At 40.5% G+C, this 26,656-nt stretch overlaps 1 protein-coding gene across 1 annotated transcript in view; it reads left to right on the top strand.

Annotated features, from left to right (window-relative positions):
* TUBGCP3 (tubulin gamma complex component 3) overlaps window positions 1–23,414 on the top strand; it is a 93,571-nt gene extending 70,157 nt beyond the window's left edge. Inside the window, exons 18-22 of the mRNA XM_053916331.1 lie at window positions 8,076–8,164; window positions 8,270–8,401; window positions 13,057–13,197; window positions 19,753–19,869; window positions 22,290–23,414. Coding sequence (XP_053772306.1) covers window positions 8,076–8,164; window positions 8,270–8,401; window positions 13,057–13,197; window positions 19,753–19,869; window positions 22,290–22,448 — 638 coding nt within the window. The 3' untranslated portion in view covers window positions 22,449–23,414. The remainder of the gene's footprint in view (window positions 1–8,075; window positions 8,165–8,269; window positions 8,402–13,056; window positions 13,198–19,752; window positions 19,870–22,289) is intronic.
* Window positions 23,415–26,656: the final 3,242 nt, after the last annotated feature.

Below are 26,656 nucleotides of genomic sequence, written 5' to 3' on the forward strand. Positions count from 1 at the left end.
TGCTCATGCTCTGGGCCTAGCTTCCTCGGGACTCGTTTTATGGAAAATTAATCATAGGGATTCTCTGAAATAGCCGAGAAGGAAGTGAGGGGGACATTTTCTTTTAAATACTGTAATGGTTGTGAGCAGTAAACACTGCCTTCAACATCCACTTTCTAGTAAATGTGGGTTGACTAGCACGTGGGCGCCTCCTGGAAGGAGACAGGAGGAGGAATCAGTTGTGGAGAGAACCTCACCCTGTCTCCCGGCTCTGCACCTGTTCACTCTTCCCATTTTCTCGTGATCCTCTCTCGTAGTGCGTCACAGGGTTACTCCTTCCTTCACTGCGGTGCACTCGCAAGTTACTCAGTTTGCCTGCAATTCTCCTTCGCTGCTTTCTTTTTAATACCGTTGAGTAGAGCACTTCTTAGCTGTCACTCCTCTGTGCCAGCATCTTTCTTATTGTCTGATTTAGATCAATTCAGCGTGATGCAAATACTTTGTCATTGTATCACTCTTCTCCTTTCAAAATAAGCATCAGTATTATGTTTAGCCCTGGGAAATCTGAGCTCTGTAACAATTTTAAATATTAGCTGGTTGTGATACATTTTTCTGATTTGAATATCAACTTAGCAATGTCTGTGTGAATTTGCTTTTCTCTTGTATTGAATAATCAGCAATGAGCTACCTGAAGATAACTAATACATTTGTTTGATTAATTTTCTGTATTCAGAAAATAAATCAAACAAATTACATTACAGAAAATTAATACAAACAAATGTATTCTGTATATGTATTCAGAAAAATACATATGTTTATCTTTTATGAAATTAATAACTTGAATTTTACTTGATTCTATTATATGGAATTTGGTTTCAGCTTCTCTCACTAATTCTTTTTCCTTGTCATTAAAACTTCTAAAATATTTTTAATAGTAAATTTCCTTATGTGTACATAATTTAATTTTTCTTTTTGGTTGAACATGTAGGGTTTTGTTTTTGTTTTTACTCTTTTTCCAGTAATATAAATAATGCCATAAGGTTTTTGTAAATTTCTATTTTATAAGTCTCTGAATGTTTCTTTAGAATAGGTAAATTGAACATGGAATTGCTGGGTTAACAGGTATGAATTTTAATTTTCCTTTATATTTGCTAACACTTAGTGTCTGTATTTTAACTGTCGGTGCACGCTGTTACTTTCGGGAGAGTTGTACCGACTTCCTTTCCATCCCCATCACTGCTGTCACTCCTTGAACGTTGTCTGCATCACGGCTGCAGGCAAACAGGTGTTGGTCTCGTAGGGGGAGACAGAAGTTCATTTCAGTTTTTTAAATGCTTTTAAAATTATTGATCAGTTTAAACGCTTCCTCCTCTTCCTCCTTGTTCTTCTCCCTTCTCCTCCTCCTATTCTTCCTCTTTCTTCAGGAAAATGATGTTTTTCACCTTTGTTTCTTCTGGGGTGTAATGTTCTTGCCTTTAGAACAGGGGTGTCAAACTCATTTTCACTGGAGGCCACATCAACCTCGTGGTTGCCTTCAAAGGGCTGAATGTAATTTCAACTCCCTAACATTAAGGAGTAGTTACATTTATACAGTCCTAACATTATTTCGGCCCTTTGAAGGCAATGGTGAGGCTGACGTGGCCCCTGGTGAAAATGAGTTTGACACCCCTGCTTTAGTATATAAGGAAGTATTTTAAAGTTGTTAGGGGCCAGGCAAGTTAACACACAGAAATCAACCAGCGAGTTAGCCTTGTTAATATGGCAAATTTAGAAATGCCCCACCAACCATCAATCTGAGGGAAAAATATAAAAAAGATTCTATAAAGTGCTTCTGTAAATACCCTTTGGAGTTCTGTATATATGCACAGTGTGTGTAGAGGATTTGGTCATATGTATAGTATCAATAATTATCACCCTAGGAACTATTTTAATAGTAATCATAAAAATAAATGGATTGGAGTAAATAGTTGCCCTCGAAAATGACGTGCTTAGGACAAGAGTTTAAATAATGGTCTACCAAGGTGTTTATACCCATTTTTATATATTTGCCATTCAGTTGGACAAAAAATAATTGTTGATGCTGAAATGGTTTAAAGATCCTTTCTAGTGGTGTGGAATTTTTTCCTGTTATATTCGGTTAGTCTAAAAAGTATCCCTATTAATGGAAACTAAACTTGTATTGCAAGTAACATTTAACAAAATGAAGTAGAGAGATACAGGTAAGTGAATTTGTATTCTTCTCGACCTTTGTATATTGGGGGCAGGGAGTGAGTGAAGGACCCCCTCCCCAGAAGAGTGTTATTAAAATAATCTCCTTTTTGGTCCTTATTAGAAATAAAATTGGACGTGGTGGGGTGAGAGAGGTGGTCAGCTCCCTTGCGAGTGACATGTTGCCATGGGATTGTTACGGCCTTCTGCTAGTTTCATCGACGGCTATTTTTCAGTCTCAATGATTAATGGTGGTGCATCTCCCAGTTGACGTAGTGTTCCAGACTCAGTGAACTAGCTTAAAGACAAACAGACATTTTTTACTTTAAAAGTTTCCTTTTGTCTCTCACTGTTGTACGTATGGATGACTAGTGAGTAGTCCTGAATAGTGACACATTCGTGAGATGTTCTCCCTGCTGGATTTGGAAGCCACAGGCTCGGTTTGTCTGCACAGATCCTGGGCTGCATTGTCCGGGTTAGTCTCCGCTCCACCAGCATCAGGCTGTGTCCTCAAGCTGATTTTCTAAATTCTGCCTCAGTTTCCTCATTTGAGGAACGGGGTGATGGTAGCCCTCACCTCCTAGGGTAATTAGAATTAAATGGGTAAAGTACCTAGACCAGTGCTGCTCAGGAGAGCCCCACGTGTCCAGTCGTCGCTGCTTGCCTGGTGTGGTAGCAGCCACCAGAGGATGCCTGCAGGAGGACCTCCACCACGAGCAAGATGCTGAACACAGGAAATGTGGCAAATCCTGGTTCTTACCAATATCCTTAGAATCCTTAGCCTTGAGAAATAAATCAGATGGGCAATTTGATGAAGCCAGTTTTTAATATGGTAGCATCAGTTATAAATACAGGTTGAAGGAATAGATTATGAAATTGTGAGGAAAAGGTTTAGGGTATTTTACAACAAGAAACTTTCATAATTTATAATAACACTCAATGCTGTTTATGGTACCTCTCCACACCAGCAGATGCTTCTGACTGAAGATGCCTAAGCCACATGGTCAAGTTCTTTAAGAGCCATTTGTGTTTTTAAATCAAAGTTGAAATTCCTTCAACAACCTTTAGAGGGCAGTAAAGAACTACAAATGAGTGTAATACTTAGATCTTAAATAAACTAAAGGATAGAATGGTCATTTTTGATGTTGTATGTAAAACTGTCTACTGTTAAGTTAGCCTAGTGGGAGATGTACTGTATTTGTTTATTTATTGGACCTCAGTGCAAATATTGCTTTCCTTTTGAGATTCTTAGAGTTATATAGTTATTTGTGGGTCAACCATATAAACACAAGTACTTACATTTTAACTTTCTTTTAAATGTATTTTCAAGGTGCTGGGTAAAGAGAGTCAAGGGGTGTTTCAGGTATAAGTTGTTAAATTGTATTTTTTTATGAATTAAGGGATCAAATTATACCTTGTGAATTTAATCTGCTTATGAATCGGGTTCGTAGTGAGTGAGAAATCCCGAGATGTAGCACGTAGTGTTGGGCTGATTTCTCGCATAGGGAGGAGAAGGGACTGTGGCAGTGCTGGGACTCTGGGCTTTTATTATGTGGATTATTTTACCGAGTTCCTCTTCCGCAGGCAGTGTCCTTACAGCAGCAGCCACAGGTCTCTTCGTTCTCGGAGGCTTGGTTTTGGGAGAATGCCATTAAGATACTGGGCTCCTTTTAGACACAAGAAAAGACGATTTTTCAAGACAAAACATATTATTTGGTATTACTTTAAGACTATGAAAGAAAAGAACACATTTTATCATTGTTGAGTTTGTCTTGGTCATGGAAACCTTTTGTAAAGAATGTGAATTTAAATAGTCAAGACATAGATGAATGTACACTCCCTGCTTCAGTTTCGAGAATCTAAATCACCTACTCAGTAAATAATTATTGTGGGCCTACTTTGTGCTGCTGCTTTTTGGTATTCAGTGACAGACACAGCAAACAAGGTCCCTGTGGTGAAGACGTTTATGCCTATTAGAGCAAGATGTACATTTAAACAAGAACTTTAATACACTGTGATTCCCCGTTTGACATGGAAAAGACCAGGTGCTGTGGGAATACAAAAAGCAGACACCTGACAGATGTGGGTGGCATTAAAAAGGCTTCCCAGAGGCGGTGACACCCAGGTTGGCATCTAGAAAGGAGTACGTTAGTCAAGGGAAGAGTGTGGGAGTGGGGGGGTTGTAGGTAGTGATCTGTCAGAACAACATTTTCAGAAGGGGGGTGAGGGGGATGGGGCAGGAGAGCTAAGCTGAGACCTTGAAGGCTGTTGGTTTGACTTTAATGGCAGTGGGAGCCATCGAAGGTTCTACACTGAGGCTGACATGCTTGGATTTGTGTTTCCCAAAAACTCCTCTGGGATCACTGAGAAAGCTGGATCTGCAGGGTGGGAATAGAGGTCAGCACACCAATCAGTTATAATAATGTATGAGGAATGGCGTTGACCTTGGTGAACACAGCAGCTCTGGGGCTGGGGTGAGTGGATGGATTTTTTTACAGAGATCTGGGAGGCAGGCAGGACTTGGTGCTTTGGTGTGCAGGTGACAAGTACAGCGGCAGCCTGGTCTCAGACTCTAGGAGCTGGTGGGTAGTCGTGTCACTCATCGGGCCAGGGAGTGCTAGAGGGAGAGGACACTTAGGGGTGATGCTTCCATTTCAGATACATTGATTTGAGGTGTTTTTAAGGATATATGCTGCATATTTGGTTAGATTGGCCTGAAGCCCAAGCCCTCCAAACTGGAGATAAAGACTTCAGATGTAATTAACTTTAGATGATTCTTGGAGCCATGGACTTAATGAGGTTGCCTAGAAATAGAGTGAGAAGAGAAAAGTCTTGGAGTAGAGAGAAGTGGAACAGGAGATAAAGAGGCACCACCAGAAAGGTAACAGAGGACTGGAAGGAAGTAGTTTCTCTGAAACCGAGGAAAGAGGGATTTCAATGAGGAGGGGAGATGAAATATGGCCACAGCTGCAAGAAAGCAGCTGAGGCTGAAAACTGTCCTGTCATTTTGAGGGTGACTGACTAGGGCTGACCAGTAGCACCTACTCTGCAGTGACAGGGTGGTGGGGGTGAGGAAGGACACTAGTCACTCACGCTAGTCAAAAAAGCTCTTGGGCGCAGAGTTTTGTTTGTTTAAAGGGTAGTTTTAAATGCTGATGGGAAGAAGGAAGTAGAGGTTGATGAATCCTAGAAGGAAAGGAAGAGAAGGAGAGGACGTTAGAGCACAGAGGTGGGGCTGGGATTAGCTTTAAAACTGCAATGCTGGTTAGCGTGTGGGTTTGGTGGCCAGAGAGTGGGGGGAGGGGTTCCCACCCGTCAGCTGCTTTTCCCTGTGCCCTGTGAGGGAGAGTGGAGCGAAGGAGGTGGATCGAAGAGTCCAGGACAGCAAGAGATGAAACAGCTGTTCTGGGATAAGGGAGGGAAAATGAAGGATTTCTTGGCCTCACAGAGGATTAGCTCAGGTTGGATACCATGAATTTTAGGTTGACACCAACATGGTGTGATGATTTTTTTTGTAACTGTTTCTGTTTTGTAGTCATTCATTTGTGTTTTCATTTCCAAATGTGAGTGACATTAAAGACTCTAGAATATTAATCAATAGGGGAGAAACTGTACACTCAAGAAAATCGGAGATTATAAAGCAAAATCAATGAATTAATCACTGCATGTCTATGTATCAAACTGTCTTAATGCCAGAAAAAGTTCTGGTTTGCAAAGGAGTTCAAAAGTGAAATGGAAAAAAAATGTTAGTAAAACCCGCTGCTAGAAACCAGTGTGTTAGATGTCTAAGTATTGCGGTCTGATTGTCAGATGCTCCAGTGGAAAAACTCTAGAGGAGACCCCAAGAAATGTGGACTGAAAGGAACAAAAAAAATTGAGTTTTCACGGAATTGAGCTCCTTTCATTATACATAGAAAATTGACTTGGAGCTAGGTGGAAAGTGGCCACAAAAAGTTTTTATGCTTCTGAAGTAAACATAGGGTTCCCCCAGAAAAGTGCTGACAGTCGTCCAGTTACCATTTTCGGAAGTCATCTATCGAGAGTATATGAAGACATCTCCAGTTTTGTCAGTGATGTTCAGCTTTCTCTGGTAGAAAAACGCCAAGATGCGGAAGTGTAACCTGCGTAATTATTCCCAAGGCTGAAGAATAAGCTGACAGCGCTCACTGAATGTGTGCCAAGCAGCGCATTTTAGGAAATCCAGAGTGCACGGGGGGGGGGGGGGGGGGGGGGGGGGGCGCCAGAGTCAGAGACACTGAGTGTCACAGCGAGACCCGAGTGGTGGTGTGTTTGGTGTGCCAAGACATTACTCAATTTGTTTCCCTTTAAAAAAGCCCACCAGATTCTGTGATAAAATTAAGAACATTAAAAAAAAAAAAAACCCTTCCACAGATGATATCTAAACTATTTTATGTCACTGTTTGTCACAGTACAAAGAAACCAAATCACACCCTAGAAAGATCTTGAGGACCAGTATGTGTCACTGCCTGCAGTGCTGAGTGTTTTAAATACTCACAGACAGTGCTCCGGGCAAGATTGCCTGGCTTCAGGGCGGAAGAGCTAGCTAGCTCTGGGTTAAAACCCAAAACAGAGGTGGTAGTTAACTGTAGAAATGGTAGTAAATGGTAGTTACTTCCCTGAGAAGCTTACTTAAACCATAATATGGATGACGATCACTTAAAACAGCATGTATTATGCTCTTTTACATTGAAAAGTAATTTTGGTTAAATAGGCTATGATTAGAAATCTTAGCCCCATTTGATAGTTTTAGTAGAAAAAAGCACATTCTTCTTTCTAGGCTTACAAATGAAATGTGAAGCGTATAGCTTGTTCTTTAGAAGAATATTCACCATATTCAGAGATTACAGATTCCTGATGGTGTGGAAGACATGAGGTGTATTGGGAACACACGCTGACATTCCCTGGTGGCCGTGCTGTGCCTTCACTTGCTAAAGAGTGCATGTTAAACCAGGCCAGCCAAGTCCAGTGTCCCTTAATTCTTAACTTGCAGAAAGGAGTATTTCTTAAAGTATATATCGTGACTGTTACTTTTTCATACCTGTTTATATATTTTACTTCCACATTACTCTCTTCAGAAGGGACACAAATGATTTTTCCAGTAACTGCATGCAGTAACAAAATTGACCTAGATAGCTAATTAATTAAAGGCATTTGGAGTGGTAACAGGACAGTTCAAGTCTGACCCATATTAAAATCCCTTTGTAGTCCTTCCTCCATGGACCCATCTCTGACTGAACCCTCATGTACAATAGTGTCCCATAATACTCTGGTGGAGTCTTTGAACAGAAAAATTAAAGATGCAAGCAGAGATCAGCTGCTCTGTGGTGACCTTCAAGCCTTCTGATGGTTTTATAATCTCATCAAGAATAGAATCTGGGCTCAGGTTCACCTCCCTGCAAGGTTCATGTTTTTCTCAGGTGACAAGGTCACATTCAGGTCCTTAAGGAAATGTCACTTTTGTTTCCAGATAGCTCGGGAATAGTAAATGTTCCACGCATAGGGGGCAGACTAATTGTAAAGAAGCCATAAAATTGAGCTTACATTTATTCAAGATATTGCATTATTTTAAGATAAAATTTTTCTATTTAATTTTCAAATACAATTATTTTATTTTATGCCATTCTTTATTAGGTCCTTATATTCTGTAAAGTAATATATTGCTACTTGATGAGATAGCTCAGTCTTTGTTTAGCTTGAATAGCACAGAAATTGATTATGTGAAGGTTGTTTCTTGTTTTAAGGGGCCAGGAGTTAAAGCCAGTGATTTTTTTAAAAGATATATTGCAGATACACAGGGGAGAGCGTTGTGTTGATTTTAAGTGTATTTCCCTGTGGGGTCTAACGTCAGTTCTTTAACTCTCTTGCAGAGTTCTCTGGGGTGCTGCATCACTGCCACATTCTGGCATCTGAGATGGTCCATTTCATCCATCAAATGCAGTATTACATTACATTTGAGGTATGTTCAAATCATTTCTTGATTTTAGTTTAAGTAAGTCATGTCTTAGGACTCTGTGGTGTTATAACACAACCTTATCCCTAAGTTTCGCGTTGTTGTTCCTAGGTGCTGGAATGTTCTTGGGATGAGCTTTGGAACAAAGTGCAGCGGGCCCAAGATTTGGACCACATCATCGCAGCACATGAGGTGTTCTTGGACACCATCATCTCCCGGTGTCTGCTGGACGCTGAGTCCAGGGTAAGGCTGATGTGTGGCTTAGAAACAAGAAGCAGAGATAATCATAGTCTTCTTCTATCAAATGGAGAATCCTAGAAATTGCCTGATGCCCACATTAGTAGTGATGAGGGCAATTTGATTAATAGTTTTATGTTCAAGGTGCACTGTTTGTGAGCAGAATTGGAACAATAGTGCTGAAACAAGAATGTGCTCTAAAATGGATGTCAATATAGTAAAGGACATAATAATGCCCATTCATTTCCTAGGTGTAATACTATCCTCTTGTCGTTGTTCAAATGAGAAAAACTAATCATGAGGGATGGCTTTAATTTGTGGAGGGGTAATATGTGAACAAAATAAACCAACTAAGGCAGTGTAAAAGCAAAGCAGTAACCTTTCTGAAAGTGCAGGAGAATGATGTGAGGAAAGGCAGGGCCCTCCCAGCTACCGCTCATTTTCTTAATCTGGGGATAATGGTCTTCTCTATGTTTTGCCTTCAGTAAGTCAGCATCTGGCTGCGTGAGTTAGAAAGCAGGCTGTTTGTCTAGATAAACCCTAAGCATTTCCCTGGCCCCACGCTTCTGTGCTAACATTCCTTTCCTTAGACCCCTATTCTAAGAGTTGCATGTTCCATGTGGTTAGTCTGCTGGGAGTTTTAATTTTAAATGTGGGGTAATGAGGAACATCTTGTTTACACTTGAACAAATATATTGTGAAATAGGGGGCAAAGTTTTAAGTGCTTTTTGACATTAAATGTGCAACTTCAAAGAAATTTTAGGATTTGCAGAGGGCTGCTTACTACTAAACCTCCACTCTCTTCAAGGATCCCTCTATGGAAAACGCAGTGCTTGAAAGAGCTTTAATTTTGTCTAAATTTTTAGTGTATCTTGGTTAGCTAACTATGGCTGGGAAAATAGATATTTGATAAAGAATTACTGATCATATGTGTAAAAGAATTGCTCAGGTCAAAGATGTGCCTCTATAGAATGGTTTTGATAAATGTATTGAAATACTGGCATGAAAGTAATTTAGAATACTCTGAATGTAGTTAGTAATTTAAGAAATGCACATCTCTAACCATTCAGCCTCTGTGACTGTTGCTAAACCTTGTCTTTGTGAGGCTGAGGCCATAGAAGCTACAGCTCACGTGAGGTGTGTCAGTTGACACCTTTGTTTTTCAGTGGATGAGCGTCCTCAAACACTGTTAGATGAGCTGGTGCAGTAACAGATATGACATTTTTCCTGGATGCGAGGCATTCACTGTGACTTGTGTCCCGAGAGTCCTGGTCAGACAGCACAGGGGCTCCTCAGGGAGATAGATGGGTTGAGGTCTCGGTCCTACTTCACAGCTTTGACCCCAGTGTTCTCAGTGTCTTAAAAGGGCACGATACTTATCTCTGCTGCAGAGATTTGTGAGAATTAAATTATGTAATTCACGTACACTGTTCATCATAGTACCTGGCACATAAGTGTCAGTTGTTAGTTTCTAAATGATTAAAAGTCATCTTGTGTGTGTGTATTTTATAGAGGCTTATGATTGTTAGACTTAATGCTTTTCAGAAAACGTGGAACTACTGAGGATTATATCCACACTGAAATCAAGTCCGGTAAATAAGGAGCACTCATGTAACTGGTAACACAGGAATTGTAACCAACTTACGTGTGTGGCAGTTCTGTACGAAACCAGTTAAATAGACCTCTTGCCTCTGGAATTACCACTGATACAACAGAATGAAAGGGAGAAAAAATTTTTGCCTGTGACGTTATTTTCTTGTGACGACGGAATGTTTATGTATGAGTTGGTCTTGACTAACTTCCCCAAAGGGGTCCTTGTGCTAACGACTTAACGATCGTTTCTGGACTGATCCCTCACTGATGGTTTCACTTTCCATTCGGTGGTTTGTCTAAGATAATTACTGTAGGAGTTTTGTTTTTTAAAGACCCCGATATACAGTGGTGGGCAATAATAGGAGATTTACAGTTGTAATACAAATAAATAATGCAATAATTAATAATAATACAAGAATAAACTCTTTACTCACAACTCTAGGCCTCATTTTGCTTACCCTTGTATAAAACATTTAAACAATCTGCTATTGACATAAATTAAGTATTTTTTATATCACTTATTAAGAAAAACAAGGCTGTTTCATACACATAATTTTGAAGTTATAGGTTGTGGAATGACCGTTGCAGGTGTGTGTACGTTTTTGCAATTTTTATTTGTGCATTGCTGAGAAGAATCCTGAGTCACACAGTAAGTTGTGCAAACTGACGTCGCCACAGAACACACTGTTGTAGTTAATCCTCCACGAACAGACTGCTGATAGAAGCCCATATTACATCCTTAGCTTGAAGTAAACAGCAGTAAATATCTCACAGATTAATTAGTTCCTTCAAAAGTAATGAATTTTTCACTATAATAAAGAAACAAATTAGAGGAAAATAATTATATTTATAATATCATTATAATGTTATTAAAACAAATTATTATACCATCTTCATCTTTTGTTTTGCCTTTTTTAAAAAATAAAATACGTCCTTCCAAAAGAACAAACAACTTTTTTTAATGTTTATAATCTTTATTATATTTTTTCTGTTGCCATTTAGTCCCCTTACACCCCTCTCCCCCAGCCATCGCCACCCTGTTGTCGATGTCCATGAGTCCTTTTTCTTTTTTGCCTAATCCCTCCGCCCCCTACCCCGCCCCACACTAGCTGTCATCTGTTCTCCATCTACGAGTCTCTCTCTGTTTTGCTTGTTAGAAGAGCAAACAACTCTTAAAATAAGCACAGCGATCACGGTATGAATCTCAGAGCTGCCTCAGAGGAACAACGGGGCATGGTCAGGCCCTTCTGTCAAACAAGCCAAGTCTGCACTGCTGCTGTTTCCCACGAGTACCTCGTAGTAAATTACCCAGAACATGACTGTCCCTTTCGCAGTATCTGAGTTGTCTTGAATTAGGTTGTTCTGTAATTTCAGTTTTGTTTTACTTAAGCTTCAGACATTAGCTCAGTTGTTAGTAAATGAAATTTGAACCCAAGTATTCCTGTTGCCTCACAAAGGGAAGTATTTTTGCAGGGCTGAGCCCACATCCATCAGACAACAGGGATGGGGATGGTCTTGCAAATGTCTTCGCCATCTCGGAGACTGTTTTCAACCACAGAGTTAGTCCAAGCCTTATCGGATCTTCCTGTCCATGAACTTGGAGCCTCTTGAGTTTTCTAGGTTTCTTTTATGCTTCTCAATAAAGTCATACCATTTTTCTCCATAAACATCTTGCAAATCTTTTGTTAGATTATTACTTTGTAGAATTTGGCTGGTCTTTAGGAATGCTATTCTTTTCTTTGATCTCTTATCCATTTTTTTATCACATTATTTTCTAGATCGTCTTATATCCTGTTTTAATCAAAGAAAGACAGTTTTGTGTGTCTCCACAGGATGTGCCTTCTGCTTTTTCTTGCCTTAGGGTCTTAGCTTGGGTTGCTAGGAACACCCGTGGGCCTCCTTGGCTTATTGCCGACATTAAAGAGATGCTTAATCGTCGCACCATTGACAGCGATGTTTGCCCAGACATCTGATCGGACCTTTATCAAATCCAGGTCCTAGTTTGTTTAGATGTTTTACATAAATCATGAGTGGGTGTTAAATTTTTACATATGCTTTTTTTCCCCTGAACTATTGAAATTATCTTTTTTTCTTCTTCAAATGTTAATGGTAAAAAACCCCCCAAAACCTGAGATTGCAGAGGATGGAGTTAATCCTCTTCAGTTGTGGCACATTGTTGTTGCTGGTCGGGGAAAGACCTCATATTCATTGGGTTCCCCGCCTTGACCCTCACTGTTGGCCCCTGCGGCAGTGTGCCTGCTGTATAACCTGGGGGGTGTGTGTACACGTATGTATATATAGTATTTTGCATGGATATATTTTCCACTTACATCAGTGATTTTGTACTGTAGATCCCAGTCTGCTTCCTGCCTCTTCCTCTGCGGCACTGGGAGAAAGAATGACTAAAATGCGGCAGCTGTACACTGCAGAACACTGTGTGGCACATAAGCAGTGACCTAGAGAAACGCACTGTGGCTCTGATGTGTTTTCAAAACATTTAGAGTTCAACCATCTTTTCATACCTGGTATAAAATCCAACAGCTGTTTAAAAACCTTGCTGAATTTTTAAAAAACTGTTTTTTAAGAATTTCCTTTCTTATAGTCTTGATGTTTGGTTTTGGTATGAATCACCAAAACAAAAAAAACAACAACAACAAAAAAGAAAAATCTTGAAATATTTTCTATTCCTTTCCTTTCTAAACTGTGGTATAGTCCAACTCCTACCTCAGCTACTTCCTAGTCACTTTGAGACATGGGACAGCATTTTCGAGTTACAAGGTTTTTGTGATGTTTGGAGGTGATCTGCATAGAGAGCTTGGGGTATGTCAGACAGCTGTTGCTATGGTAATACAGAATTATGGAATTTTGCCAGACCTGGTATAGTGCTGCTGTATAGTAGTTGTTCAGTAAATGTTTAATGATGAATGAACGATTGATGAGCATTTTGAGAATGTGAATTGATTCCTTGTTTTATAGTATCTTATTACTAATTGCCAGCATTTTATTTGAAAAACTTAGTAATAAGTATGTTGAGGCTCCATTCATAAAGAAATGTCTTATCTCTTTAGACACTTTTGAACCAACTTAGAGCTGTGTTTGATCAAATCATTGAACTTCAGAATACTCAGGATGCAATATACAGAGCTGCCCTGGAAGAACTGCAGAGACGATTGCAGTTTGAAGAGAAAAAGAAGCAGCGTGAAACTGAGGTATGGTTTTTATACTAGTGGATTTATCAATTTAAATAATGAGCGTATTGTCATTATAATCACAAATGCAATGAAAAATTCTCTTGCGGAAATGTTCTTAAAGCTGAGACTGCTCACATCTACACTTGGAGTCCTGAGGAAGTGCTGTCTTAAAGGAAGTGGTCACCATGACTTCTGTCCCGTTTAACAAGTAACAAACAACAGACACGAGAGTCACAAATCTCTTACCACTTTTCATTAGTGTCGAGATGCTGATACTTGTACTCGAATGTGTTGGTACCCCTCAGAGGACGACCCCGAGTCCGCACTGCTTTGTTATTTGAGGCTGGTGGATACATATATACATACACGAGCCAAATTTTTGCACTATGGCTCTTTTCACTGACCTTACTAAAATATTTTATGTTCTCTATGACCTTGAATTATGAAAAATGATTGAGCAAGTTTAGCTTTTTGTGAGATTTCTTGTTTTTGATGTAATTTGTATAATCTTTTACTTTTTCAAATGCTTATTCTTGGGATGCTGACAATTTTTTCAGTTAATACATTTTGATTAGTTTTATTTTTGTCTTTTTTCCCTTAAAATTAGTGATAGAGGGTAATTTTAGCTTAAAAAATTTACAATTTGGAGCCCAAGTTGTTTCTCCTGGATATTTTAGAAACAGGAGTGCTTGCCTCATCCGTGTCCCAGACAGTGGTGGTTTGTGACTGTGAACTGAGTCTGTGTGGGCACAGCGGCACGCCCAGCCACCAGGCAGACTGGAGTTCAGCCAACTGTAACTCGCCGGCTTTGCGCCTTTTGGTGACTTGACTCCTCTAAGACGTGGTTCCATTTTTGTAAAATAGGAGTGAGTTACTAACTTAAAATTATTTAGCATTTAGTCAGTGTTAGTAGTTTAAAAAACACTAGCCACTGCTGTGATTTTTAAAAGTGCCCCATGCTCCAGAGAACTGACCCTTCCAGAGAATTACTGAACTATATAAATCTACAGAAATCAGTCCTTAGGATTTTCACACTTTGATAATGGCATCGTGGCCAGTTGTGTGGGAGCTGACGATTTTTTCTCTAGATTGTTAACCATCAGCGCTGGAGGTGAACAAGATCTGCATAATGAGTCAGGTTTATTCAGTGTATTTTATTCAGATATGCTTAGGGATACCGTAGGACATCTAAAAGCTGAAACTATATTTGAGAAATTATTTTAACTTAGTAGGCAAAATGATTTATGAAGCAATCATTTATACCTAAGATCCACTGAAGTTTTAAAGAGATTATGCAAAAAGACTCACAAAAAGATTTTGGAATTCTGAGATTGCTGAGTGTAATCAACCCTGAGTCTGATGGAAGTTGGGTCTGCTTACTTCTCTCTCTGCATTTTGCTTTCTTTTCCCCTCACGTTGCTACTGGGCAAAGTTTCCCTAAGAATCTACTTTTATTTTCAGAACTCCTACTTTAATAATGATTTTTAAATTCAAATTTTGGATTAAAGGGCTTTCTTTTTTTTAGTATCTTAAACATTGGAACTCTTGGTTTCTAGCAGCACACTCAGTTATTTGCTGTCCGACAACACTCACGCAACCCTCAGAACACGTCTATGCGCACCGCTCCCTCAGAGCCAGAGTCCGGTACCCCCGCTAACAATGGCAGCAGCGCACGCACTGAACAGTGCGTCCAGTAGGTGCAGGCTCCGTGTTGTGATGCTCCCATAAGGTTATGCCACCAGCTTCAAGCTCAGTTAGATTAATTGGTTTCAGTTTTCCTTTTAATTTTTAGGGATAGCTTTTCTTTATAAAACAAAATTGAATTTAATTGTGTGACATAGTTACCCAGTTCCAAAGTCAAATCTGCAAAACAAAGCATTTAGACAAGTTTGGTTTCTTTGCTCTCTGTCAGGAACGTGGGTGTGAGAGCCCAAACAGTATCGCCAAGCGGTGATATATCAAAGGATAGGACATTACAAACGAGTTTCAGTTCATTCCAAGAATACAAAGCTCTGTTGTCATTCTAATAAATATATTGTGATTCACCACATTTACAAACTAAAGGAGAAAACTTGTGATCATTCGAATGGATGGAGAAAATCATATAAAACCAAGTAAAATTTGATAAAAAGTTTGTCTGAAAAGCCTACAGCGGAACTTAACAGTCTGGTATTAGACGTGCCTCCCTGGGTGCAGAACGAGGCCTGGCGCTGTCACCGCTCTCGTCAGCGTGGCGCTGGTGGCCCAGCCAGCGTGAGACACCAGGAAGGAGAAACACAAAACGAAAGAAAGAACGCTGCCTTTTTCTTTTTGCAAAAGTCATGGTTGTAGATATGGAAACATCCAAAATAATCTTTAGATAAATTACTAGAATTCATGTCAATTTATCAAGGCAGCAGGAACAAGGTCAGTATGCAAAAATCATTGTATATCTTCCTGTCAGCAACAAACAGAGTGAAAGATTAAAAGAAATGCCATTAATTGAACATTAAAATGTAATAGAATACATGCAAGTCCTCTGTACAGAAAACTATAAAATAGGGCTTGGCAATCTAAGGCTTTAAGGCTTTAGAAACAGATTGGGTCTCCCATCTGTTGCTGTCGATAGTTTTATTGGGACAGTCATGCCCTCTCATTTACATGTGGTCTGTGGTTGCTTTTGTGCTGTAGCAGTAGAGTTGAGTAATTGCAACAAAGGCCATATGGCCCACAAACCCTAAAATATTTGCTCTCTGGCCCTTTACAAAAAAAGTTTGCAGACCACGGCATCACTGAGTGATACTATAAAAACTCTAGATAAATAGACGAATGTATCAAGTTCATGGATTGGAGAATTGATACATAGATTTAGTGTAATCCCAGTTCTAATCCAACAGTTCATTTATTTATTAGTAGAAAATGATACACTAATTCTAATACTTACGTGGAAATACATAGGGCCTAACATAGTTAAGATTAAACAAGGACAAAATTAAAGGATTGATAATTGAGTGCACCCGCAAACTCAGGACTTAAAATTGCAGTAGTTAGTGATGTTGGCTCAAGGAAGGACAAGTCGATGGGACGGAGGAATGTCCAGAAACAGCCCCACGCAATTAGGGGTCATTAATTCCTGACAGAGGTGGCACTGAGAACAGAGGGAAATACATCGTCAATGAACAGTGTTAGGTGACTATGTCCTGACACAGCCTCACACTCTCACACACACATACACACACACACACAGCGACTAGGAGGTGGGTTGTAAAGCTGAACATGAAAGGTAAAATGCTAAAGCTTTCAGAAGGTAACATAGAGAGTAACTATAAAAGAAATGCAAGATAATCATTATGCTACAATTAGTAACGTCTATTTAGAGACCGCTTAAGAATATGAAAAAGTAAGCCTTTAGAATGTGAGAAGATACTTATATAAATGTGACAGCTTATCCAGATGTGTAAAGAACTTCTATAAATCAGTAAGATAACCCCATTGAAAATAGGCCTTAAATGTATATAAAGGTACTCACTCTCATTAACACCAGGGAGTGAAGATGTAAAACCCCAGTGACATACATTATGCCGCCAGCAGAATGACTGGAATGTTTAAAATAGAGTGTTGGTGTGGACATGGAAAACAGAACTGCCACATCCTGCTGGTAGAGGTCAGTCTGTAGAGCCACCTTGGGATTATTTTCGGCCTTTGACCAAAGTCGAATTTAGGGACACTCTGGCCCCGCGTGTTCACTCTTAGTATATATTCATCAGGAATCATTTTCAGATACCCCAGGCCTCCTTCCTCATAGCTACAGGGTAGGCAAAAGTACGTTTACAGTTGGGCAAAAGTACAGTTGTCTGGGGTGGGAGGGTGGAGTAATACAATAATAGTATATAATAATGCAAGAATAAACTCTGCTTTGTGTCCTCACAACTGGAAACCTGCTTTTGCCCACCCCTGAACATTGCCTCCAGGAGGAGGGCGGTGGGAATGGGAGGGGCTGCAACAGGCACTCCTGCGTGCTGCTGGTTGGGTTCTGTTTCCATCTGGATGGGGTGCCTGGGTATATTCATTTCATGACAGTCGACCATGCTGTCCACTTAGGATTCTTATACTTTTAATATGTATTATGCAGAATAAAATAGTATATTTAAAAAATATGTTTGCTCTGGCCGGGTAGCTCGGTTAGGTAGTGTTATCCTGACATGCCAGGGCTGAGGGTTCCGTCCCCGGGCTGGGCACCTACAAGAAGCAACCAATGAATGCATAAATAAGTGGAGCAGCAATTTGATCTCTCTCTCTCTTTCTCCCCCCTGCAAATTAGCAAATTTAAAAATTGTTTAAAAAATAAAAGACAAAAGCTGATAGGGGAAGAAGAGATAAGAGGTAATATGTTTTGTAATTTCATCATTTTTTAAAGCCCAGTGTGCAAAGATAAATTTTTAAAGCTCATAGAGCAAGTAAAACAGCTATAAATATATTAAAAGATATGAACATGAAAATGTCTTCTAAAATCAGATGGCTAAAAGAAAGAAAGAACATTAATTATTATTGCTCAGGTTAGAGTGTTAATGCCATTTAAAGTAATAAATTAGGAAAGTGATAAGTTTTATGAAGATACAGTTAATAATAAAGGTAAACATTAGAACAAAAATATAAATCTTGCAGGTTATCAGAAGAAACACATATAACAAAAGATTTCCACCCTCAGGTAAACCAGAAAGCTTGTTATAAATATGATGACAGAGCTAAGACTGATATATCCCTCCTGTCAATACAGGCAACTGGGTTAAACCCATCTAATAAAAGGAACTGACTCTCAGTAAAGACAGTGTTTGGCTGGTCCCTCTAAGTGGACCGGGTTGCCCGTTGCTGAGGGTGGCTCATCAGAGGACTGCAGGGCTCGTTGTCTGGGCAGACCTACTAGTTGGGAACTGGTGGTGTAGAAGAGATGCTCAAAACAGAGTAACATAGAAAGAATAAAAAGAACAGACAAGGAGTACTAAGCAAATGAAATTCTTTGAAGGAAAGCAGGTTGCACTTTGGGGCGATAAAGCAATAAACAAGAATGAGGATGCCTTGTGATGATAAAAGGTGAGAGTCACAATGAAGATTGAAAAAGTATAGTATCAGTATTCATAAAACAAAAAGTAGGAATTACCAGAGGAAATGGGTCCAAGCACACCAATGTTAGAAATGCAATTCAGTTTCTCTTAGACCAGGAAAGCTCGGGTGCTCATAAATAAGTAGTACATAATTTTGAAAATCCCCAATGCTTATATTAATAGAGAGAATGTATGACAGTAGGTAAACTAAACACCCCACTCAAGACATTAGAAAAGCAGCAGTAAAATAAACCTGGAAAAGGCTAGAGGGAATATTTAGTAATGACAAGTAAAGATTAGTGAAGTGGAAAGTAGTAAAGGGAAGTGAATGACCTCCAAGAGCTCATTCTTTCTTGGGAGCCCAGGGACAGGTGGGGAAAGAATATAAGCCATTCACTAATCTAATAGATAATGGGAAGAGGAAGCACAAATACGTAGAACAAGTGAGAAAAAACCATCTACATACCTGAAGGAAATTAATAATTTTCTAAGGTTTCCAAAATTGACTGCAGGAGAGAAAACAAATTCTAAACGGAGCAACTACTAAATAAGAAATAAAGTTGAGTCGCTCTGCCACCTAAAATGTGCTGGGCTGGGCAGCACCAAGAAATCCTTCCAGACCTGTCAGCAGCGATGAACTCTAGTGCCCTGAAAATTGTTCTAGGCATAAAAAAGGAAAGTCTCCAAATCCTGGTTATGAAGCATTGTGCAGTTGACACCAGACGGAAAAAGAAGATCAAATCTGGATCATAAATATCAATGGAAAAAAATCTTACATGAAATATTGGTGGAAAATATTTAATAGAATATTAAAAGAATAATTCACCAAGACCGATTTATTTCAGGAATGCCAGCATTCAGGAAATCTATTAATGTAATTCACTGTGTCAGTCGATGAAAAGACTCCTTTGATAATTTCTTTCTGTGCTGCCTGAAACGGTAGTCAAATTCACCATTGATTGAGAACAATCTTTTAAAAATAAAGTAGGTGGAAGTATCTCCAGTACAAAAAAAAAAATAGATCATGCTTAGGGGAAATGGTAAAAGGCATTCCCGTTAAAGTCAAGAGTTAATGCAGAGTTTAACTGGTGCTAGCCTTTGACCCATCTGGTCCCACTATTATGTACACTGTATATGTTAAAAGCATATGCAAGATGATGGAAAGAGACAGGCTGTTTATTACAGCATTGTTAGTAATAGCAGTAGACTTTTTTGTGACAAATTCTCTAAATTGTTACATGTTATAAAGTATAATTCTATATTTATTAAAAACAATTGGGGAGGTTCTGTGTTTACTCATGTGTATTGATATATTTCCAGGGTACATTATTAATTGGGAGAGAAGTCAGCTAGAGAACAATTTGGCATCAGAAAGCTCTTAGCAGTACAGGGAGGGATGGTCAAAGCACGCATCTCCCCACTCCTGGCATTCCTTCTCAGCCCCACTCTTCCATCCCGATTTTAATTTCGTTTGGTACTTCTGACCCTTCAGGGCCAGTGGGGAGTGACAGCAGCAGAGGAAGAGGAGGAGAACAAGAGGATTCAAGAATTTCAAGAATCTATACCAAAAATGTGTTCCCAGCTGCGAATATTGACGCATTTCTACCAGGTACATTATTAGAGTTACAAAATGCTGTCCAAATCACATTGCTCATTTTCTGTAATTGGCAGTTGGCTGTCAAAATGATTAAAAAGAAATTATCTCAATAACATAGTTGTGAGTAGTGCCCACAGTGGTTCCCAACCTTGGCTGCGACCCTTCCCGGAGACTTGGGTCTGAGTACCCTGTGGTGCCTGGGATGGTTCCAGTGTCATCAGTGGGTGTGCAGGGGGAGCATCTCTGGGAGGACCACCGTACATCTCTGCAGCTCAGGATTCTTTGTGAGCCCTGGAGAGACAAGGGCTTAGGGAGCTATGTCAGGATACTGGATGCAAGAAGATGCTTGTGTGTGAAGTTGAGCTGCCAAGGCAGCCAGGGGGTGAAGCTCAGGGAGAACAGGTCTGAAGTTGCTGCTGAGAGGAGCTGATCGGCGGAGTCCCTCTGTGCTGTTCTTTATTTCTATTTTGTGGGTCTGGTTTCTGACTTGACCTGTTTGTGAATGAGATCTTTGTGCTGAAAATACAGATGAAAAAATTTTCATGAAGAATTTTTCCATTCAGTTGCTAGTAATTAATTAGAAAACAAATCAAACTTTTAAAAATTATGTGTTTGCATGTTATAGTCATGTGGCTCAAAATTTAAAATGAAACATTGCCACACTCTGCCATGGGCATATAGTTTGCTTCCTGGGATCCTTGTAGTTTTTAAATTTTATATTTTCTTGAGCCATACCTGAGGGGGAAATTCGTACCTTTAGCAAGTGGTCTTACTCTAACATTGACCTACAACTGCATTTTTGTTGAAAACATGTTTTGTAAATGGTGGTAGTTACTGTATTACGTTCTGTGCAGAAATACCTTTATTGGATTATTTTGATAATGAAATGCCCTCTCCACCCCGTGTGGTACATATAATATGTATTTATATTTCTTAAAAATGGATGCCAAATAATTAGTTCCACACCGTTATCTAAGATAGTCGCACAACTACAGAGGAGTAACATGGAACTTAAAGCTGTCCTGTGCTCGTTTCTAAAAGGGACAAATGTGGTGGTTTCACATTTTCCTGATAGACTTACTACACTTTTTAAAAAGTAACCTTAATGAGCATAGTTCTGGTTTTACCTCTGTTACAGTCTTAATCTTCTCCACGAGTCATAACCATTCAGATATCTCTTCTCTCTGCGTCAGTGTTTGCAGTGGCAGGGCATTAGCAGCCAGCCGTCGCGGACTGCTTTTGAATGGACAGCCAGAGAATCAGCCCTGTGGAAGCAATGTTCCTCAGGTTTCCTGTAGTGAGCTTCACACACATCATGTTTCATCACTTAACAGGAAGTCACTGTACATATTTTTAAATAACTTTATTTTTCAGTTACAGTTGACATACAATATTATGTTAGTTTCAGACGTACAACACGGTGATCATTTATATTTTTAACGATATAATTCCTTGAGGAACTTCTTGTAAGTCTTCTGTCATCTAGAGAGAGAAAGTGATATGCATGCACATACACACTATTTGGTTGCTCAAGGATAACATTACTCTGTATGCGTCCCTCCCCCCCCACACACATGCCAGCTCTCCGGAAACTCCCCCAGAAGCAAGGAGAGGGAAGGTGACAGCTGCTAGAGTTTGGAAAGGATTGACAACTATGGTGGCGTTTAGGTAACTTTCTCTGTGCAGATAAGAGCTTTTCCGAACCTGAAAGTGTGGAGAGGAGCAGCACGTCCCTGGAAGAGATAGATAAATGACTGCCAGCGGCGCCCTGTGGGCTGCCGGGCTGACGGGTGGGGTTTGTACTTACCGAGGACCTCCTTCAACCCTGAATAGGAGCAGCCAGCAGTTTTGTCCTGTTGAAGTCTGAGTAGACTCTGACCTATATTGTTATCTTTACGAAGCCCCCTTGGTAAGGAGGTGATGCAGCCACACTCTGCCCCACCCTTTAGGACGGTGACTGCGAAAGGCATTGGGACCCTAGAAATATGGTGTAGAGCGTGTTTTCAATTTATTTTCCCACCAGGGCTTTGTGATTAAATCCTTTTATAACTCTCCTGGAAGATGAAAAGTGTAACACTGAAGTTTTAAGATAAAAAGAATAGGATGTTTTACATCAGTTGCTTTGCTGTTTTGATTATTCTTGTAGAACTCAGGGCAAAATGGAAACATCTATTGGTTAGTTCTTTTAGATAAAATTTATTGGCCGCCAATTTGTATTTGTAAAATGGGCATCTCTTCCTAAGGGGGGTTCCATTAATTAGCTGGGTATAAACTTGGGGGTTCCTGGAGAGGTTCTCATCGCCCAGGACACCGCCATCGTGGGCGTCTGTTTGGAAGGAGATAATAACCCTAAGTGGGATTAAAATGGGGATACACGTTTTGTGAATTGTTCTTTTTGCAATGACTGTTTTATTCTTTCTGTTTCTTTGTAGGGGATTGTGCAGCAGTTTTTGGTGTTGCTGACGACCAGTTCTGATGAAAGTCTCCGGTTCCTGAGCTTTCGGTTGGACTTTAACGAGCACTATAAAGCCAGAGAGCCAAGACTCCGTGTGTCCCTGGGCACCAGAGGGCGGCGCAGTTCCCACACCTGACTGCCCCTCCCTCTCGGAGCTGCAGATGCCGTCAGTTGCATTATTTGACATAACGTTCACACTGAAATTCTCAAGGCAACTGGCATGCTGCGGGTGTCACCATTCCTGCCCACAGACACTTCAGTGCTCCAACGGCGTGGCGTGTGGTAGAAGCACCGTCATGTCTTACACCCTGGAGTTGAAAATATTTGTAATGGCACTAAATTAAAGAGGCTGGTTTGCACTATTCACATTTATTTTTTAAAGTCTTCATATTTAAAAGATACCACACTTTGTTGAGGCTTCTTAAGCTCTCCATGATAATTTATATTTGTCACTTTTTAAAACAAAATCACAGTTTCTTTTAGAGAAAATTAGGGCAATGGATACTCATCAGTTAAGATGGTAATGTCATTGGTATTTTTTTATCCTCATTAGAGGTAATTTTTGTTAATATAATCAAATTAAATCTAAACAAAATGTCTCTACTAAGAAAATAAATAGAGCATTTTATTTTGTTTCTTAGTGTTGTAAAATATTAACCTCTATAAGAACCTTTATATCTTAGTGCATTTACACATGTTTATTCTTCTTTTCTCTTCAAAGTTTACATTTTTATATTTAGTTTACTCTTTCAGATAACTGCTAAAATAGTGTAGAACAAAGTAAGAGTGATGTGGAACAAAAACATCCTTAAACCTAGATTTCTTCAAACCATCAGCTGAAGCAGTGTGTAAATATGGATGACTAGAAAGTGAATGAAGTATTTTATTTTCAAAATTCTGATAAGCATTGGGAAGAAATTGACTTGAATAATGAAGATTTCCTTTTTCCTTGCCTATTTTTTCATTGTAAATATTTATATACTACTGACCAGATGTTGGAGGGAAATGTTTTTGTAAAAATACCATATCAAGTCACATAAATCTGCCTTTATTATGTTGCTTAAGTGAAAACTTAGAAAATTAAAAGCAATTATCTTTCACACGTATTGGTTCTTTCTTGAACAGTCTATGGAGATAGTCTCCATGCCAGAATCGAGGGGGCAGAGGTTAGCAGAGCTGGATTTAATGTGCTTCAGTATGTGAATTATTTCATCAGTGAAGCCAAGAAATGTGACTGTCTATAACTTTCACTGTAGAGCCGGAGGGGACACTGCCACTCGGTGTTCGCATATGTAGGTGACCTTTCAATCTGTGGGTTCTCTACCTGCAGATCTGACAAACCACAGGTCAAAGATACCAAAATTCAGAAAAGTCACGCCGTAGCTGAGATGTGATTAGGCCCACCTGGTTGTGTCTGTACTGAACACGTACAGCCTTTCTTTTTTGTCTTCATTCCCTAGATAATATGGGATAATTACTACGTAACATTTACCTTTCATTAGGTATTAAAAGTAATCTAGAGGCGATTTAAAGTGTGAAGCAGGATGTGCATAGGTTATATGCAAATACTAGGCCATGTTATATAAGCGACTTGAGCACCCTCGGATTTGGGTGTGGAAGGGGGATTCTGGAACCAACCCCCCACAATTACCTAGGGGTGACTGTACTTTTAGTTATTTGATATCACAACCGATTCCTTCCGAGTCCTGGCTATGCAGAAAGGAGTCCATGCTGAAGGTCAAAACTTCTTAGGATACACATTTTATTTTAGTGTAAAAACTTATAAAATCAGAACTTTGAAGCAGGTTTTTCTCTATGCAAAACTTCCCAGAAATGTTGGTGTACTGTGTATCTCCAAGAGAAATTTCCCAAAGTGTTTTGACCTTGGAACCTGCTTGTATTTTATTTGAAGCTTTCTCCAGAGATTAAGCCTCAGTAGAAACCACTCCAGAAAATTCTACTTTGGGGACTGAAACTCCATCTGAACTTAGGAACCATCGAGTGATTAGGCCAGAGCTGTGGGTTATGGGGAGTTCCTGAGCAGGGGCAGGATGCAGGTCTCACTCAGAACAGAGCTGAGGGGCTGGAAGATGGAGCTGTGGACCACAGCAGGTGAGGCAGTACAGGGGTGGAGGTTAAATGAGGCCTTGGAAGAACTCATTTCAGACCAACTGGAGAAGTCACTAAGGGACAGGCAGGCCTGTCACAGAGCAGGGTCCCATCAACCAGGGTCAGCAAAGGGTTTGCTGAGTGGGAGACCCCATACTGGTGGTTGAGATGGGAGAGCCCGCTTCAGCTCTGGAGGCAGATACCCCTGGATCGGCCCTGGGAGGGTCACTTCTTCATCCAGAGAATGGTACTCACTAACATATCAGTGCTGTCAAGATTAGAGAATGTTTGCATAGGGTCTGACTCGTAATAAGTTCTTAATAAATAGCACTCTTATGTTCTGGTAGTGAAGTCTCTTGTCCCAGGCAGCTCAAGTTAGCTTTAACCTAGCTCTTCTGTCATTGAGGATGCCTCTTGTGCCCAGGAAGTTCGGTTCCCAGGGCTGAAGGCGCAGATATCCTCAGGTTGGAAAAACTCCAGTGTCCCTTGTGTCCTGTTGGGTTAATAGGCTTGACCGAAGAGGGGGATAGGCCTGCCTTTCCTCCTTGCATGTATGTCACCGGCAGAATTCATGGCATCATGATTTCTCTCATCCTATGGAGAATGTGTCCTCCAGACTTTAACATATAGACAGGAGGGTACGTACAGCCAACTTGAAAATGCCAGTTATTAGGAAAAGAGCACTTGCACCCAATAGCCACGGTCCTGCTGAGGCCTAAGCACTGGGGCTTCTCGGCGTGATTGCCTCAGGCTCCTTTGGTTGCAGTGGCCCCTGCGCGGGAGGGATGGTTTACATAGTAGTCCCAGCACCTGATGCTCACTGTCCAGGCACCTCCTGCAGTTTACCTTTCCCTACATAGCCACCTGGAGGGTGTTTCTGGGCCTCTGTAATTTGGGGACACCCAGGTTCAGGAGGTGAAGTGGTCTGCGGTCACCCTGGCCCAGTGAGAGTAGGCCCCTAGGTCCTAACGCCTGTTTGGCCCCACCCCAGGCATTAGAGCCAGCCCCAGCCAGGCTGTGACCTGCATAGGTGCCCAGTGGGACAAGCCAGGCCGAGATCCAGCCCAGCTTCTCCCACAATGCTGGCCTGCGGCCTGGAGGAGGTGTCAGGAAGGCACTGCCACTCCAGCTTCTTCCTGCTTTGCTGAGGAGGGAGTTGAGGGCCTCAACACCCTGGGCTGCCCAGCAGAGCGGAGCCTCTGCCCTGCTCAGAGCGCATCTCCAAGCTCAGTGAGGGGGATGCGTGGTCACTGCTGGGCTCCACAGGGGAGGAAGTAGAGAAGCACCCATTGCACACAGATCTCTCTGCACTCCAAGAATATACCTCAGCTTTCCAGAAAATTGAGTCAAATGGTATGGAAATTTGGCTAAGTGATTATGGATATTGTTCTGTGGACCTGTTGCCAGGTGTCTCTTCAAGAAGAGAAATAAATTTGTATTATCTGCCTTTATTACGGGTTTAACGTTTTAATAAAAATGCAGCCAGGGAATATCACATAGCAGCTTGCCTGGAGCAGAGATTCATGTTGCTGACAAAAGCTGCAGACTGTCTTGTCTCGCGTGAGTTTGTGGGCTTCCACTGGTGATCTAACCCTGTCACCCTGAGGGACACCGCAGAGCCGAAAGCCTGCGTTTGTCCCCACCATGGGATGAAGGCCCGGCACCCTATCAGAACACCTAGTGTGACGTTCAGCTCAGAACTTGTATTATTTTTCAACTGAAAAAACAAGATGGAAGGCACACTTCAATGTTTAGCACATAGAGGGATGCTGTTGGCATGCCGCAGCCTGTATGTAGGAAGGACACTGTCAGGAGTCGTCCCTAGAGGAAAGGTGTGTGTGTGTGTGGGTGGGTGGGGGGAGAAGCAGGTCCATGAGCGGCAGGGGCCACTCTGATGTGCTTTAATTTTTTGACGAATATTTTTGCTAAATAAGGATATCTATGTTCACACTTTCATCACTTTAAACATCGTGTTTCATTATCTTCTGGCCACCTTTATTTCAGATAAGAAGTCAGTGGTAGTTTTTATCTTTGTTCTCCTGTCTGTACTGTTTTTTTTTTTCTGTTTTCCAGACTTACTCTTTATCCCTGATTTTCAGCAGTTTTACTAGGATGTGCCTTGGAGGGTGTCTTTGTGTTTTTCCTACTTTGGGTTCACCAAGCTTCTTGGATTTTCATTCTCTATTATTTTGTCAATATCCTCGCTCGTTATTTTTTCAGCCTTTTTTACTGTGC

This window comes from Desmodus rotundus, chromosome 13 (assembly GCF_022682495.2).
Source record: "Desmodus rotundus isolate HL8 chromosome 13, HLdesRot8A.1, whole genome shotgun sequence".
NCBI classification, from domain to species: Eukaryota; Metazoa; Chordata; class Mammalia; order Chiroptera; family Phyllostomidae; genus Desmodus; species Desmodus rotundus.